This window comes from Malus domestica, chromosome 05, assembly GCF_042453785.1.
Source record: "Malus domestica chromosome 05, GDT2T_hap1".
Classification (NCBI taxonomy): domain Eukaryota; kingdom Viridiplantae; phylum Streptophyta; class Magnoliopsida; order Rosales; family Rosaceae; genus Malus; species Malus domestica.
This window is the reverse complement of record NC_091665.1, coordinates 10008070-10026842: the sequence shown is the minus strand read 5'-3', so window position 1 is coordinate 10026842 and position 18773 is coordinate 10008070. Positions and strand designations below refer to the sequence as shown.

The following is an 18773-nucleotide window of genomic DNA, read 5'->3' as shown; positions in this document are numbered from 1 at the left end:
GTTGTCCAAAAAATTATAAATTTGTGTTCCACGGGATGGAACAACCCGTTCCAGGGGGGGTATGTGGAACCAAAATTTAACCCATTTTAGTTCCGTGGGACAGGCGTTCCACACAATTTAAGCGCACCAAACGTGGGACGGAACTCGTCCGTCCCACTCTGTTCCGTCCCATCCCACGTACCAAACGCACCCTTATTGTCACTAGCATTTAATTGGTTAAACCAACTATTCAAATTAGGCATAGATGGTCCAGGGGCCAATAAGTGCAACTGAAATTTCTCTTCATTATAACATAACATGGTTAGGCAGACCAGCCAAGTTAGATTTAATAAGACTTAACTTCCATGCACGAGAAAGGGTATTAGTTTTCTAACCTACAAGGTTTTTCTGAATTCTTATTAACGGGATCCTTAAAAAAAAAAAGCAATGTTATGTATTCCCAAGTATTTCCCTATAGTAGTATTGTGTTGAATGTGCAATATAGTTACAACTTCATTTCTCAAATGGTTAGTTGTATCATTCGAAAAATAAAGAGAAGATTTGTGGAAGTTGATCTTTTGACCTGAGGCAGCAGAGAATTGATTTAAAATTGGTTTCAGACTGCTAACAATGATTTTTGAAATTATTTTATAACTAACATTGCATAAGCTAATAGGTTTAAATTGGTCAATAATTTCAGGTTATCCACTTTCGGTATCAAAGCAATATTAGTAGGATTAATGAGTTTCAAGCTAGAACCATGCAAAAAGAAATATTTCACCAGGTTCACAACGAAATCCTTAACATGAGTCCAGCATTTTTTATTACAAAAAATAAAATAAATTTGCATGTGGTGTAACCCATCTGGTTTAGGGGATTTTAGGCCACCAATAGAGTTAACAGCTTCAAAATTTTCCTTATATGTGATCGCTTGCGAAAGATTAGCTTTTTGTTGTGTTGAAATAGAAGAACAATAATACTAGTCAAATCATTTAGGGTGCGTTTGTTGCACCAGATTATCTTGGACTGGACTACCTTAAGAGATTAAGCTGGATTGACTTAGATTAGACTAAGCTGGACTAACTTAATGAAACGTTTGGTACAGTCTTGGACTAAAAAGCATGATAACGAAAAACCATTACATTCATCATCCAAAAGACCAACAAAGCAATTCAGAACAAAAATCATACATTTTTTTTATATAAAATTATAAAATTTTCATTTATTAAAGAATGATGTTAGGAGCTGCACATGATATGGAGTCATCGAATGAAGTACTACGTTGTGTATACCAAATGTATATATATGTTCTATATGATTTCTATTTGGCTTACAACTCAACTCAGGATCTTCTCCCTTCTTCCAGTAACTAGTGGACTGGTGCACTTGAGTTTGGACTCTCAATATCTGTTCTTCGCATATCACATACGAAGAGAGCTTAACCTTGTAGTCGAAGATAAGGACATGCCAACATTCCTCTATGCACCTAGCATGTGGAAATACACTTGAGGTGCCGACTCATCCAGCTGGTTTAGGAGAGGTAAGGATTGCTAGTAACAAATCAAAGCTGTGACAATTCCTACAAGACCTTTGGCAAAGACGTCCTGCTAATGATTCAGTAATCATCACACGAGACATTCCCACAAGAGCAGCATAGAGTAATGGAAGAAATACAATGCAGAGCTTTGTGGAATGGCCTCTGTGATCAAACACTTTGATCTTCTCGGACAAATACCATGCAAGTAAACCAAGAACTGCAAATATAACTGAAGTATTTCAGCACAAGGAATCAAACAACAACATTTTTCTACATTTATTTACGCAAGTGAGATTAAATGAACAATTGTAAAAAGCAATTGAAATAGAATCAGAGGGATATGAACGGGAAAGTACAACAGACCAGACCAAAACAAACAACTGAACCCAGTGCATCAGGCTACTGCCATGGCAGCCATTACAAAGTAGATACATAGACAAACAATTAATGAATTTGGCTCTAAGTTTTCGGATTTTATTTATTAATAATTCACCAAAAACAACACCAAAACTCCAAAGCTCTGTATTTGCATCTCAATTCTTTGTCCTTAATACTAGTTTTCTAATCAAAAGCTTTGCATCTGCATCCAAACCCTTGCATATACATCAAATTGTGGACGTGATAGGAATAGACAAGAGCACCACATGCTGAGGCACACAATTCTTTGTCCTTAATACTAATTTTCTAATCAAAATTTGCACCATAATTATAATTTTACTTTCCTCATATAACACCTAATTATTATTGATATTAATATGAACAAATGTGCAGCCCCGTGCACCAGGCTATTGCCATTGCAGAGTCATTGCAAAGTACACAAACAAACAATTTGAACAACGCTAATCAACCACCTGCCTCGGACCACTTAGCCACTACTGATTTATGAAATTCAACCCAAATAAAAAAACATCCATAACCACAAAATTCAAGAAAACTAATATTATCTACAAAATTGACAATCTTTGAATTTTCATAGTTTTCAAACCCAAAACAACAAATCGATGAAAACCCAGTAATAATTTAACGATCTGGAAACAAAATCGAAGAAATAAATTGTCAGGTTCGAAATTTACCAGACCAGGAGTAGATGATGAGTATTAGTGAGCCCAAACAAATACCCCCTTAAGGTTCCTAGATGAGTATTAGTTGCACTTGAGATTCTTGATTTAAACTTCTGAACAAAAACTTCTTCCATGCCATTATTTCTTTCCCACCAAATACCATTATCATCTTTAATCTTTTGAATCTCATTTCTTTTCTTTCTAATAGTAGCCTAGGTTTGGAAGTATTTTGTATTCCTATCACCTATTTGAAGCCAATTAACTCTGACTTTTTGGACCCACATAATTTCCTCATCACGTAAGAGTAAGTAAGTTCTCATAAAGTTATTTTTCTCCCTAAGCCAGAAAGGGTTGAGGTTATTATTCATGATTTTAGTTTGGCAAGATTTTCCTGCAAATACTTAATCCTTAGCTTCACATTATCAAAGATTTATTATTCCAATGGGTAAACCCCTAAGCAGCTACCACATGTACGAGAACTTCTCACAACACCCATACAAACCTGTCATAAAAACGATATATGATAGATTTGTATAGGTGATTGCAAACAGTCGCCGCCAAATAGCGGGGCCACATAAAGTCATCACAGGAGCGATGCCACATAAAGTCATCATTAACAGACGAGACCACATAATACAACACTCAAGGCGAAAACCAAATACTGCCATCGTTGCGGTGCGGCGACAACACTCACTAAGTGAGGCAATAGAGCTAGACTAAACTAGCTCAAAGCTAAACTAACCTAAAATAAACTAAACTAGGCTAAAATAAACTAATCCGAGAAGGGAACCACAAAACGAACACCATCCGATGGAAGGATTGGACCCTCATGTAAGGAGCACAGTGGTGCCATAACACAAGATGGGTCCGGCTACCACATCCATAAATCCAGTGGAGCAACAACAATGAACCACAAGCGATAGAGGTTCTAGATGCGACCACCGACAAGAAGCCCAAACAAAGCCACTGCCAGATTTGCACACCCAAATCGAAGCAGCACCACCAAATAAGCATTGCACTCTAATTCGAGCGTGGATTTCGCAACTTCGCAACACCAAAGCTGAGTGACGAAGCGTGGCTTCAACCCTACTAGCAGTCGCAATTCCAAGCCCATATCACGTGTCATACCCCGAGGCAGGGAAGAGGCCTTGAGCAAGGTATAACCCTGATCTGGGGGAGGCATGAAGCTAAGTCAAAATGGTGGGAGAGAAGACCCATCTGCATTTGTAGACCCACCTAGAGCACAAGCACCATAACAAAGAAAATTTTAAAAGGGCAAGGTCCAGATCTGAAGGTTGGGGGAAAGACAAACGAGGGGAGAGGAAGGTGGAGGGCTGAGAAGACTGGGTTGGGGAAGATGGCGTAAAGAAACAGAAGGGGTGGATGGCGAGGTGAGGGAAATCTGGGATGGGAAGGAAGAATAGAGGGGAAAGGAAGAATAGAGTCCAATAACTTATTATCTTTCCATCGTTTTCCTTCTTCATTCCCAAACCAAACAATTTCCACTCTTTACTTTACCCAAGTATTGAACTTTTATAGATTCAATAAGAACACTAACCTCCATTGGAACCAAGAGAGTGCTCAACCATCACATCACTGAGTTTTATAAGATCCTCCAGGTTGACAGAATGTTCATAACTAAATTCATGTAAAGGCTCAAGGTTCTACATTAGAATACAATGCAACACTATAAATTACAAACAGAACACGAAAAAACTAAAAAGGATACGGTAATGCATCATTGGCAGCATCCAAATTGACAACTCGATCAAATGGTCAATGCAAACATTATAGACAGATTTAAAAACAAAAATTGAAGCCAAAAAACTTAAAAACCCACAAAAATACCAAAATCTTATAGGGGCTTCCTTATATTAATCACACAACGAAATTACGAACAACAAAACATGAAAATTTTGAAAAGGATATGCCAATGCATCGTTGGCAGGATCTAGATTGGCAACTACAATTTTCTGCAAGCTGAAACGATGAAATGGTCAATGTAAACATTACAGACAGATTTAAAAACAAAAATTGAAGCCAACAAAAAACCAAAATCTTATAGGAGTCCTATTTTTCCCTCATTTTCCTACTTCGAAATAAAAACAAAAAACTCTAATTTGAGTGCCTACACATATAAACATCAGATAAAAATCGTAAAAAAAAATTCAAAACAACTGGAGAGATAACAAAAATGATAATAAAAAAAAACAACATAAAAAACTTCAATCAAAAGTTTAAGACACTTTAACTCACAGGAAGCTCTGTAACCAGTTGCTAGTGGCTGCATAGTGAAAAGACGACTTTGCTGCAAAATAATTAACGTAAGAAGTAGTTTAGTATAACTTAAAACACTCAGGGAAGATCATGGGTATAATTGTCATATACCAATTGATTCATAAATTGTGCCTATCCATCCAAGAAAAGCACCTATATGCACTGTGGTATGATAGATTTTTCATGTGTTCTAGATTCATCATCTGCAAAATAAGCATCTGTCGAACAACGTAAGTCTATAGAACCTTATCTTAATGGAAAAAAGAAACTACAAAATTTGAACTTCGAGCTAAAAGGCATTCATTAATTTCTTTATATCATTTGAATAAAAAATTATTGCATACAATGAATGTATCCAATTCACCACAGATTAGTAACCCATTCTAATTTGGTCAACATGATCGAATATGTGTGTGCGTATATATAGCCATTATATACAAATCCCTAACAGATGGAAGTGATCTCTTAAAACTTGATCTGGAGCTTCGTTCTCTTTCCCTGTTTGTCGTATATATTACATGGTTCCATTTTAAACATTCTGGCCAATGGCTATGGCAGTCCATCAGACAAATTAGATGGTTTAGTACATGCTCGATCTCTAGTCCTGTATCAATATTGTGTAGTGTGGAAACTTTATCTCAGGAAACCTCAATATGAAGATGAGATATAACATTTGAATCAAGAATTCACAGATACAAAAACTACTTAAAATAATTGTGAAAGTAAGTAATAAAAATTTGTTGTATGCCTATTACCTTCGCCAGACCCAAAAAAGGTTGGAAATGCTTGAAATTGGCCGGAAAAAAAACTCGCATCTTCGTCGGAAAAACCCACCTGCAAGTTGGGCTTATTGAACTCTTCGATCGAGGGGTAGATTCGAGCATGCAAAGCTCGAATGTTGTTGTTAGGACTCTCCTGAGTCATTGGAGAATAGCAAGGGGAAGAAGAGAGAAGGGATAAGGAGGGATAAAAAACTTTAAAAAAAAATTAATAGTGCATATTAATCTGATCCATGGACACAATTCGAATAAGGCTAAAACTGTGAGGTTGAGAGGCTCACCCAAAACATAAGAAATACCCGCATAAAAGTATTAACACACACAAATCATGTCATTTGAATCTCATATCATGTGCCGCAAGCCAAAACAAAAAATTTGAAATTCAGACCAACCAAAACAAACAAAAGTTAATTACCATGGAAGATTATCACAAAATCGCAAGACCTAGAAAATCTAAATTGAGCGCGTTCTACGGGGTGGAAGAAAGCACAAAAGCTATTGTCACGGTGGAGCAAATTGCAGACGGCAGGGTAGAGAAGACACCATCGAGAGAACTCAAGAATGGCGAATGTAGGGGATACCCCTTCTGAGATCAGCGAATAGAAACAAATGAGTTTTTTCGACTGATTTTCTCGCTTTTCCACCGCTTTCTTTTCCCTGATGACCAACACGTGTAGACGTTGCAGGATATGGTGAGAGAAAAGCAAAACGAAAGGTAAAGAATGAAACAGCAGAGAAATGGAACAGAAAAGGCCACGATGAAGAATGCATGTCGAGTGAGGACAAAGTCGCCCTTTTCAACGATGATCGACGCGTGGAGAGAATGAACGTTATTCCACTGTGCTGAGAAGTAAAAATGGAGAACGACACCGAAGCAAAAGGAAAACGGAAGACGGACTCGTGGGCTAGAAGGGCAAAGGCATCTTTTAGCTGTGTACAAAATGGAAAAAATGGCTGATAACAAAGGAATTGGAGGGCAATGCGGTCTGTTTATTGTTGGTGAACAGTGCACTCTCTCACATGAACAGTGATTTTCTGCTGAGCTTTGGTATATATAAATATTGAATTTGCAAGATATTAACAATACTAATTCTAATTTGAGTAGTATGGCTGTGAAGCTTGAAAAAAAAAAACAATAAAATTATTTTGTCTTTAATTTACTATATTACCCATAACTTTTAGTTTGGTCATTTTACTTTAGTTTTGTTGACAAGGTTAATTTGGTATTTTCACCATCTTTTAGTTGACAAAGAGGGTTTTATTAATAGGTAGTTTAAAAAAGAGAATTTTGTTAATAAGTAATTTAGCTGTCATTTTAGTGATGCATCTTTTTGCTCATTTGCTTGTGGTTAACGAACTTATACTATATACACATGTCCTAATTTAAATCGTTCAATCTTTTAATCATCATTTCAAGGTGACCTGTGAAAAATTGCAATCAGAAATCCACTAAGTGACTCACTCATGTCTATCATACAATCCCACAATTTTGATAGTAATTCAAATTCTCACGAAAATCACCTATGTGTTTGTGAAAATTTTAAGATTTATAATTTAAAGGCACATGTAATGGAAAATATCCTCACAAAAATTCCTCAACTCTCTCTTTTTTCTTTGTTGTCGTACTCTCCTTCTCCTTGCAGTAAACTAGACCACATCATGTTATCAAGAAGGCTTATGACGCTATGCTAAGGAACTGTTGACCCTAAAAACTACCAAGCCTACGTGGCGCGCAGGCCGAGTAACTAATGAGCTAACTACATCCTTCGGTTGTATGCGGGCGTGCCAACTCGTCGGCCGAGGTTGGACAAGGAGTAAAATATGTTGATGTTGCATTGGGTGTGATGCTGACTTCTTGATCTTGTGACAGTGACCAAGGAAGGAACACGTCTCGGCCTTCGGGTTCTAGAGCCTGAAGACAAGGCTGCTAGTTCTGCGAAATTCAATATCAAATTCAGCTTTCAATGTGTCGAATGTAGTAACTTGTAACACCTCACTTCGCCGAGAAGGCTAATGAGATGACCTCTGCCAATAAGGATTTGAAAATCCTTCTCGACCGAGAATTAGATAGATAACCAGTCAGCCTCGACGCAGTGTTGTTTATCCAAACTGAAGGTGCTCCATGATCGGATGATTCTACGGCAACAGTGCTGTTTATCCAAAATGAAGATGTTCGTCGGTTGCCTTCACAGTGTTGTTTATCCAAACCGAAGATGTGTTGGCAAAAAATAAAATAAAAATCTCAAGATGTTTGAGAGGTTTCACGCAATCCTTTGGAGTCTGATATGATAAGCCAATTCGAGGGAATGAATTGATGATCACGTCACTTGTTCTCTTATAATCAACCAGTCCTTGATAGCATCATACAACAACAGTAGGTACATAATGAGATGATGTTTGTCAATTATGTGTTTCACGGAAGTGGTTGAATCCTTCTTATTAGCCCTTCTATGTGAATGAAATGTTATAATAAAATAGGATCCCTTCTAGCAACGTTTACGTCTTCGTCGAACTTACTTAAACCTTGTATTTAACACCCACAATTTCTGCATTGGCCGAATTTCTTGACGAAGAATTAGGTTGCCATTAAGCTTTTTCTTTGTTTCCTTGTGGATCATAGTTTGTTTGTATGACTCGCCTAGATTTTCTTTAAATATGAATGCTTGTACTGCTGGACAGTCCAATTCAGCAACATAAATTGTATTAGTAGTCATCTGCCCTGTCTCCAACAGTGTGTTAGAGAGCTGATCATGCGACATATTAGATGTTGAATTTTGTGAACCCCCCTAACATATTAACACTCATGTCTTCCTGCAGGCTTTGTGGGAAAGGTTTTGGTGGCACATGAACATGGGTAGCACTCGGTTCTGGCGGGATTATAAGATCAGCATGTGCTGTTTTCTCCCCTGGACGTGAATGGGTGGCAGATTGCTCTTCAACTCCTACACCAATCTCCTCTTGATCATTAAAGCTCTTCCCATAGTTTAATGCTTGAATTAGAAATCCTTCATTGGTTATTTAAATGTATAAGTCAGTTAATTCCAACAATTTAGAGAGCTTGTCCCCCACTGAAAGCTCTTGTGGCACATTAAGCTGCTCAAAATACTGCCCAAGATGCTCTTTCAAACTTTGAGTGTAGAACTGTGAATGGGGATTATTCCAGTTCCATTTTGAATCGTTTCTCATATATATATACTCTTGGACATAATCTGGAAAATATTTCCTCTCAGGACATTGCAAAATATCATGGGTCCTTGAATTGCAAAGAGCACAAATTGTAGGCTTAAATCCATAATAACCCTTTTCTGCTAATGACGCCCAAAGAGGTGGTCCACCGGGTGTTAGATTGAATTCAGGGGGAACTGCAAATTCCATTGTTGCACTGCTAAAAAAGAAACAACTTGTAACCTACCTAACAAAATCAGCAATTAAATAAAAAGATATATACAAAAATAATTAACTAAGAGTTGATGTGCACAAATTATTTAAAACAATCCCCGGCAACGACGCTATTTTCTTGATAGGGATTTTACTACTCATGTGAACGGGATAAAAATTCCTATAATACTTGCAAGAATTACAAGGTTGTTGTAGTATAAACGGATCTTGCAAGATCGTTCTCCACAAGGATGATTAAATAATTCAAAGCAAACCAAATTCCAATTAATTACTGTAAAGTAGAAATTGAGAAGATTGATTTTATAACCTACTTAAATTAAAAACAAATTTAATTAATAAAAGTAAACTAATCTGCAATATTAAAGATGAAAGAAAAGGAAACAGTTTTTGAAAAATCAAATTAAGAAAACACTAGGGTTCCACCATCACCTAGCAATCCTATGAACTTTTACTAATTACTTATGATCTACACATGCCACTTTGAAGGTTAGATTTTCCTAATTTATATTCTACTTGGAACCTCCAAGATAGAATGTATATCTAACTTGCAACCCGTCCGGACGTTCGGATCAAAGCTGAACATGAAAGACTCATTATGCTTTTTGAAAACCCTTTGAAAACTATGCAATCCTTAAGACGTGGTGTTCATCCTAAGTGAAATTACAATTATTAATCACAAGAAGCCAGCGTCAATTTCAGGGATTACTTTTCTAAAAATCCTAATGGTGATCAGGCATTAAGACAATTAGATAGTTTTTATCCCGGTGATTAACAATTCAAAGTATACATGCAATCAATCATAAGCAATTAAATAAAAATCACATATTCATGCTAAGGCTCAAGGTTTCGCCCTAGCAAAAGAAATTAGTTACGCATATTCATAATTAAAATCATAGAAAATATATTTAGAAAAGGATTGAAAGCACATTCAAGTAGAAAATCTCCAAAACCATAGCAATTCTCTGTCTCCAAAATTGCATAAAATAAAGCGTAGAAAAAATGTAGACGGCCAAGCAATATATCTGCTAAGCCCCCACACAAACCCTAAAAACAGGTCATTTCTTCCTGATGAGTAGATTTTATATTATATATTTTACCCTAATCTTAGTATATTTTGGTTAATATTTTGGAAGAATTTTGATACTTTGAATTTTATTTTCAATATAGGACTTTCGACTTCCTCTGGAGCAAAACAGGATCAAATGGACGAATTTTGGAGTAATTCCAGTTGGAGGACGTTCGTGAGTCACTTAGCTTGATCGTATCAAAATTTGGGATTTTTCCACCAGGCGGTTATTTTCTGGCGATGAAATAAAGAAGCAGTGCGCAGTGCTGGAAAATGACGTTTTTGGGCTTAAATGACGTTTTTGGAGCCCAAGATGACCTCGGATGGGTTCGTGGCCTTCTGGAAAAGTGTTCAGAATATTCCAAACATCAAATCCAGCTATATTGGGCCAGTTTTGGAGCAGCTTATGGGCCAAAACGTGGCTGTTCAGATTTTAGACGAATTTTACTATTTTTATTTAGGGTTTTTATTAATTAGTTTGCTAGGGTTTGTGTGGTGGCTTAGCATATATATTGCTTGGCCGTCTACAGTTTTAGGGGACGCTTTATTTTATGCAATATTGGAGACAGAGAGAAGTGCTAGGGTTTTGAAGATTTTCTACTTGAAGGTGTTTTCAATCATTTTCTTAATAATATTTTCTATGATTTCAATTATGAATATGCGGAACTAATTTCTTTTGCTAGGGCGAAGCCTTGAGCCTTAGCATGAATATGTGATTTTTATTTAATTTCTTATGATCGATTGCATGCGTACTTTGAATTGTTAATCACCGGGATAAAAACTATCTAATTGTTTTAATGCCTGATCACCATTAGGATCTTTAGAAAAGTAATTTGATGCAATTTTGGTCGGAAGGTTCCCTGAAATTGATGCTGGCTTCTTGTGATTAATAATTGTAATTTCGCTTAGGATGAATATCACGTCTTAAGGATTGCATGGTTTTTCAAAGGATTTTCATAAAGCATAATGAGTCTTTCATGTTCATATTTGATCCGAACGTCCGGACGGGTTGCATGTTAGATATACGTTCTATGTTGGAGGTTCCAAGTAGAATATGAATTAGGAAAATCTAACCTTTAAAGTGGCATGTGTAGATCATAAGTAATTGGTAAAAATTCATAGGATTGTTAGGTGATGGTGGAACCCTAGTGCTTTCTTAATTTGATTTCTCTCAAAACTGTTTTCTTCTCTCTAATCCTAATATTGCAGATTGTTTATTTCAATTCATTAAATTCGTTTTTATTTTAATTAGGTTATAAAATCAATCACTTCAATTTCTATTTTACAATAATTAAATGGAATCTGATTAGTTCGAATTATTTAATAATCCCTGTGGAGATGACCTTGCGAAATCCGTTTATACTACAATAACCTTGTGATTCTAGAGTTTGTCTCTAGAAAGTGAGTGTCATTGCTTCTAAAGTTGTGTCTTTGAGTGTTTTGAATGTTGTAATATTTTGTGAGTGTAATACAAATAATTTGTTTACTTGTTTTGTCTCTCCAACACTTGTGTTAGAGTTGTGTACTCTAAGTTTTTCTTCAACAAGCCCTGCTCAGAGGGAACTAGGAAAACAAAGACTTAATAAACACAGACAGATAGCATAGCACATACCTAGGAGTCTGGGAGGGAACTAGTTCAAGTTCTAGCCCTTATTTTTTGCTCCATTTTTAAATTTAATTTTACCTTTTTCAACAACGGCAGGGCGATAAAGTGGTGGTGGGGTGACAACTGATTGGTATATATTTCTCAAGTCTTGACTCTTGATGTCTGACAGGGCGGGTCTTCCTCGAGAGCTTATCTTCTCTTTAGTTGAACGTATGGGTTCCTTGGAGGAGTTCATTGTTTTTGGTGCAGTTTGTAAATCGTGGAGATCAGTTGCGACCAAAGAAAACTAGGACCGAAACATCAATTCCCACTCCTTATTCTTCCACAGGAGAAGGGTGCTGCCACCCGCAAGTGTTACAACCTGAAGAAACGTAAGATTTGCGAACTAAATCTGTCCGAACTTGAGGACAAGCTTTTCCTCTCTTCTTTGGGATGGCTGCTGACCGTATCTAAAAAAGATTTAAAATTTTGTTTGATACATCCCCTAAATCATGCCCGGATTGAGCTGCCACGTCCGGTGCCTAATATGGCACCCAACTTGTTGTCCAATTTTTCCATAAGGAAGTTTGTCTTATCAACCAGCCCGTCTTGGACCTCAAATTTCATTGTCATGGTTTATCAGTCTCAAACTGTATCATTTTGCAAACCAGGACACAGTGAACATTGGATAAAAGTATGTCTGCACACACCAGGAACATTAAATGATCTAACTTATTACGAGGCACAACTTTATGCCGTGAACTATTATGGTCATGTTTTTATTTGTGATATTGAAGATCCCAAGCAAGCAGAAGTAAGGATTGTTGCTCCACAATTTCCAAAGGAATATTTGGGTCCTATGATGCAAATTAAAGTAGCTTGTCTGGTGGAATCAGCCGGGGACCTGTTGGTGGTTTTGTCTTTTTTCAACCCGAAGACAAAGTTCCATTCAACTATTGGCTGCAGAGTTTTCAAGGTCCCATTTAGTGACGGCAATTCATGGTTGGACTCGGAGGTAAAGAATCTGGGTAATAGATCCCTGTTCTTGTGCATAAATGCTTCTTCTTTCTCTGTTGTGGCCTCAGACTGTTCTGGATGGAAGCCGATTTGCATTTACTTCATGAATAATGAGCGTGTTCATCTAAGAGTAGATATAGACATGGGTATCTTTAATATGGATGATGGACAAATCGAGCGGCCCTTTGATAATTCCTTTAATACCTGTTATAAAGGAAGGAATTATGAAACATCACATTTGTGGATTGAACCAAGTTTCTAAATAGGATGTGCTAGCTCGCTTCTTGTCCATCATCTTTTATTTATACTGAGGGTGCATATGGATTGTACCAAAGCGTATTCTGTTTTTCCATTTGTTTTTCTTTTCTTAATTTGATCAATGTAATTTTTCGACTAGTTGACCTTTTGTTTCAGCTCATTGTTATTATTCTTTTATGTTTTTCCACGTTTTCATATCCCCGGTTGTGGCTTGATTTCGGCTGTTCTAATATGTTATCTCCTGCAGCAATTGCCGGCCTTATATTTGCATCTTGTCTACCTTGGCTTGATCCCCGTCGGCATCTTGATCTCTATCAAAGGATTCCGACAATTCTACCTTGGATCCTCCAGTGCATTTGTATCCTTTTGAATTCGGTAAGCTTTTCCTTCTGATTATAAGACTGCACATACAATGATGGTAACTTTGTTTCGTTTAGAGTCTTATTAATTTGTACTACGAGTTTCACCATCGAGGGTACCAATGTATCAAACACGGGTATAAATTTGTTTTACTTGACCAATCAAAGGGTATCCTAGTGGTTATTCTTCTTGATGCTTTTAATTGGTATTTGGCTTTTCAAATGTCTACTTTTTAGCACACATTTGCAGGTATGTCCTTGTCCTAAAGGTTCGATGAGACTTAATTTAAAGATTTGGTGGCAAATAGCAATATGTGATTCCCTTTGCTCTATATCATCTCGCAAAGAAGTTCTCTTTTTTATATTAATACGTTACGAAAATTGAATCAAGTCTAATTGAAACTAAGTTTGCATCTTTTGATTCATCAAGTTATATATCAGTACTCTTGTCAACTTTACTCTCATGATGTTTAAATGGTCAGTGAATTTTTAGTTAACTTTTTAATCTGCTTTTACTTATTGGTATTATTTGTAATGGTTATAAAGTAGCACTGGATCCTCAATCCTTTTACCAATAGTCGTAAACGAAACGCCCCTGTAAGAGTTACAGTAGAAAGCTTATACGATAGTTCCCAAGCTCAGTCTTCTGTTTTGGAAAGAGCAAAGAAGATCGAAGCAAGTCTAGATCATAAGTTTCCTTCACTACTCAAAGTTATGATGCCGTCAGAAGTTTCAGGAGGATTCTGCCTTGTAAGCCTCACTCACTCTTGTCAACAATTTGTGCAGTTATCTGAATGCATTGACTAATTAGGATGAAATACTTATTTGAACCGACTTTGGTTTGGCAGAATCTTGCTAAGAAATTTCGCAGTGAATATATGCCAAAACAAGATTCAATGATTGTTTTGGAAGATGCAAAAGGGAAGGAATTTGGAAGGAAGTATCTTGTGGAGAAGGGGGGACTGAGTGGTGGATGGAGAGGGTTTTCAATTGCTCACAAGATAATGAAGGGAGATGTTGTGATTTTCCATCTAGTCACTCCTTTCAAATTTGAGGTAACTGATGGAACCTTCCTGAAATTTAGGTGCGGAATCTTTGTTCCAAGTTCCATTATGTAACATATAGTTTGTTGATGCACAAAATCAGTGAGGACTTTGGTACAACAGAAAGTGTCAGGTTTTGTGACCTTCGCTTGGTTGCTTCAGTCACTAGTGAGGATAAGTACGTAAATGAATAGAGACAGAAAAGCAAACACAAGATATACATGGTTCACCCAAATTGGCTACGTCCACGGAGTAGAGGAATTCTCATTGATTGTGAAGGGTTTACACAAATACATAGGTTCAAGCTCTCATTTTGTGAGTTCTAGTGAATAGTTTAGTACAAAATGACATTAGAGATTATTGTGGGAGAATGATCCCTATTTATAGAAGAGAGTTTCTAGTTTTGTTCTTACATTGACACGTGTCCTGTTGTGATTGGCTTCTGATGTTGACACGTGTCGCGCTGTGATTGGCTTTTGATGTCGACACGTGTCGCATTGTGATTGGCCTCCTGGTTGAAGGGAAGCTCTTCTGGGTCCTTGACGGTATAATGTTGACCGATGCTCAGTAGTTTCGGGATTGGTCAAGTATGGTAGAAACATAGTTGAACTTGACAAATTTGGAAAAGGGGCAGAATAAGTTGGTAATTGTACATTAAAAAGGGCAGAATAAGTTGGTAACTGTACATTTTTTTGAGTTTGCCAAAAAAATTTTTCTTAAATTTAGATGGGTTTCCCCTGAATGGAAATTTTGAGAAAAAAAGGATAAGATCTATGACATTTTATTGCTTTCAGGTGCTACTTCTGAATGCGTACGAGACACTCAATTCTTTTGCTACCTACTTGTTGCAGGTGTATATCGTTAGATCAAATGAAGTGGACTGGAGTCTTCCTCTTATGAGGGTAGATCCTCCCATCAGACAGATGGATATCGGTGGTAAGTTGTTTCAAAACTCATCAAGTTATGTGTGGCAAGTGGCATCGCAATCATAAACAACTCTTATCTTTTCTGATCCTTGCATGTGATTTAAATCACGCCGGAGGCTTTACTGCATGTGGAAAGGAAGAACGTGAGAATTTGGAACCTATTCCACAGGAGAATGCAATAGTCTGTTATACAGACTCTGGTCCAACATCAGATCAGTCTGAAAATGACGGCGAAGATGTTGGTTCTGAATTTCTGGATGGTCTTAGACTTTCAGAGTCTGTTGTCACTTTCAAAGAAGTTCACTGTTTGGACAACTTTCACGTTCAGGTCAATGGTTTAATCATAAACTCTGAATTTTCGAAATACTTCCTGACCTAGTATTATGAGCTCTTCTGCAGTCAGAACTCCTTCCTTCATGAACAACTTGTCGAGGGTCTGAACTGCAAACTGACTGCCGGAGTAATTTTTGAGACAGTCAACATTGCCGATGCCATCAGGGCTTGCAAGATCACTACCCCGGAAGGTTATCTTTCGACTTGGGATAAGACTCTGAAAGCCTTTGATGATTTAGGCATGAATGTCTGTGTTCCCGCGTGCCCGCCTGGACCAGCTTACAAGTGTTGCTTCAAAATAAAAAAGACCTGAGGCAAATGTTTTGGAAGTGAAAGAGGCCATGAATAGCCTTGACTCGGAGATTGAGACTCCGAATACGAGTTTAGAGGAGCGGGAAATTCTGTTCCAAGAAATGGCTAAAGCCCCTTGGTGATGAGAAAACTTGAAAGAATCTGGTTACTCTTTTTGGGTATAACTTAAAAGATATAATGCCAAAGCTAGGTGAGGAAGAAATGCGCATCTTCTGCCGTTATCACTCAGCATTTTGGGTTTTTATATAGATGATTGTTATATGCCAGTGCTGCATAAAAAAGTAAAACTCACAAAACCTCGCTATGGTAAAACCAAAGGTGGGAGAAAAACTCATAGACTAAGGAGAAAAGTGAGAAGTTGCATTAAGTCAAAACTATACGTCTTTTGGACGCAAGTAGAAGAGCTCACAAGGGTATGATTAGCCCAGGATGGGTGCCTCGTTAAAACCTAATTAGGTAGTAAAAACCTAGTGGGAAAAATGCTCCTAATCGTAGGGAAAAAGAGTACATTAAGATCAAGTGAGTATACGTCTAGATACTCCCCCTGAGTTTGACTTAACTTCCAAATGAGAACTACAAGCATTGCATATGATAATTAGGCATACCAATTCCTCGGACAAGTTTCTGGAAAGTTGACTTCGGCGGTGATGTCGTGTAGAGGTCGGCAAGGTTGTCTGGGATCAACTTGCATGACTTCAATCTCCTGATGCTTTGCTATGTAGATATAAACTCAATATGTCATGGCGTTGACTTCGTTGATGTATCATGGCTTGGTCGGGTTGATACATGCGGCATAATCTTCATGGATCGTCGTTCGGACTCAACGATGGATGAAAACACAGCAAGTACTTCAAAATATGTTCAACAAGAACTCATAAGCATGTCTCACTTGTGGCATAGTGAAGTGAGGTGAGTCTTGGAACGATTCGAAAATTTCGCAACTAAGGTCATATCATGGACCCCCAAGATATTATGATATCCCTAATGGTAAAGACATAATCATTTGGGAATTTTTCCTTTTGCGGGTTTGATAGTAACATGCGTCAGCATAACAAACAAGGCAAACATCATTTCGAGGATCAGGAGGGTTAGATCTGCTCGAGATGCGTTGGGATTTGCCCATGTAGTAGTACCTTCATGGTACATCTTTAATACCAATTTAGTGGTTGTGTGTAGGCGCGGTGCTGCATCTTTACCAAGATCAACAACGAAGGAGATATCTTGTCTAAATACAATGGACTAAGTACAACGAAGTGCAAAGTTGAACTTAGATATGGAATTTCGGATTCCATAATCTCTTCAAGGGTCTCATTTGCATATAACGTATGGATGATCAAAGGTATACTCAAAGGTGACACATTGAGGGTGTAGTTCGACTGGTAGACCAAAATACCGTCATAACAATGCTTCAACTTCAGGTCAAGGCATAAACGAGTTTTCCCAAGATCCTTCATCTTAAATTCCATCTTCAGGTACGAGGCAGTTTTCTCAAGCACTTCCGGAGTCTTAGTGAGATTCGTGATAACGACATAAACTGTAACTCTAGCAATTCGAAATAAGACTTCATAATTTAACACGCAAAGGAATAATTCATATCCCTGACTGATCAAATAATCACTTAGATGGGTATACCACTTCCGTCAGATTGTAGTGAATGCCTCAAACAAGTTAAGAGGGTGTTCTGTGGTTTGGAATTATTTGAACCAGTCCATGTAATTCTTCGGGAACTTACATGTCAATCTTCATATCTATATCCATATGGAGAAAACACTAACCACATTTCATCATGCTGCTATCAATCATAAGACGTTTTAAGAGAAACCTTGCATCGTAAGGCTTGCATCATATCGCATTATTTCATTCATCTCATAACGCTTCATTTCCCACTTGTAACACAATAAGGTTACCTTGGACAGTGTAGGAACAACAGGACAAAACACACTTTGGTAAGGAATTTGACTTGGATTGTAACTTTAGTTGTCTAATCAGTTCTACGTTGTCACTTAATCAACGGAACATGGTTCGATATCGTCGTTTTTCATTTATGTCTGTAGCTGCCATATAAGTGAAAACATCATCGATGATAATCTCATTTCAATTCCATTTGGCTCATCCAAACTAGTATACTAGACCAAGAACTTTAAGTCTCGGGAGAAATCCGAATTAATCTCATGAGATGGAAATGATTTGAGACAACGATCAAGTGTAAATTCATTTTATGTTGTGCATTCCTTTTCTAGGGAAGTGAATCCTACGAACCGAGTGATCTGTCGTGCTTCAAGCCAAGATAGATTGATTGGCTATCCGCCGGTGTACTGGACCATCCAACAGGGGTGGCATACCCTCCAGGGATGTTGACTCGACATCCGTTAAGTACGCCTATCCTTGCAGACATGTTTGCAGCTGGTATATGATCTTGTTACTTCAGCTAGATCAAAGGAATGTTTCTGGAGCAACATTCTGAAAGATAGAATTCATCGCACTTGCTTATCACACTTATGCAGTATGGGGATCGAGATGAGACATAGTGGGCAACATCCACGCAAATTCGCGCCGTTCTACAGGAACATTGACGTTCTTATCTCCCTCTAATAGCGGGAAGATTGTCTCGTTAAAGTGACAACCTGCAAATGAGCGGTAAAGATATCGCATGCAAGGGCTCGAAGAGAGTTAGTGTGAAGGAGAATCATAATCAACAAAGATTCACATCCTTCTTTGAGGACCCATGTTGGTACGTTGCGGCATAACTTGGCACATGGAATGCACACACAAATGCGTAAATATGAAAATCGTCAAGTTCGTACCCAGTAACTAACTATAACGTCGTATAGTTTGGGTGGCA

General features: G+C 37.6%; 1 protein-coding gene and 2 long non-coding RNA genes across 3 annotated transcripts; 2 read left to right on the top strand and 1 right to left on the bottom strand.

Moving 5' to 3' along the window:
- Positions 1-4132: 4132 nt before the first annotated feature.
- On the bottom strand, positions 4133-5811 carry LOC103429348 (uncharacterized). Its single transcript, XR_003771308.2, has 4 exons — positions 5610-5811; positions 5008-5072; positions 4834-4885; positions 4133-4241 (listed from the first exon to the last, which is right to left on the bottom strand). It is a non-coding gene; the product is annotated as an uncharacterized lncRNA (long non-coding RNA).
- A 6419-nt stretch (positions 5812-12230) lies between these two features.
- On the top strand, positions 12231-12962 carry LOC114823195 (F-box protein At4g35733-like). The gene has a single exon (XM_029098609.1). It carries the CDS (start codon positions 12231-12233, stop codon positions 12960-12962), a length of 732 nt encoding a protein of 243 aa, XP_028954442.1.
- A 926-nt stretch (positions 12963-13888) lies between these two features.
- Positions 13889-15294, top strand: LOC139195903 (uncharacterized). The gene is made up of 3 exons (XR_011580976.1): positions 13889-14067; positions 14166-14372; positions 15212-15294. It is a non-coding gene; the product is annotated as an uncharacterized lncRNA (long non-coding RNA).
- The last annotated feature ends 3479 nt before the right edge of the window (positions 15295-18773 follow it).

What these genes read in the sequence shown, in the direction of transcription:
- LOC114823195 (XM_029098609.1), top strand. Translation starts at nt 12,231, where the DNA reads ATGGCACCCAACTTGTTGTCCAATTTTTCCATAAGGAAGTTTGTCTTA.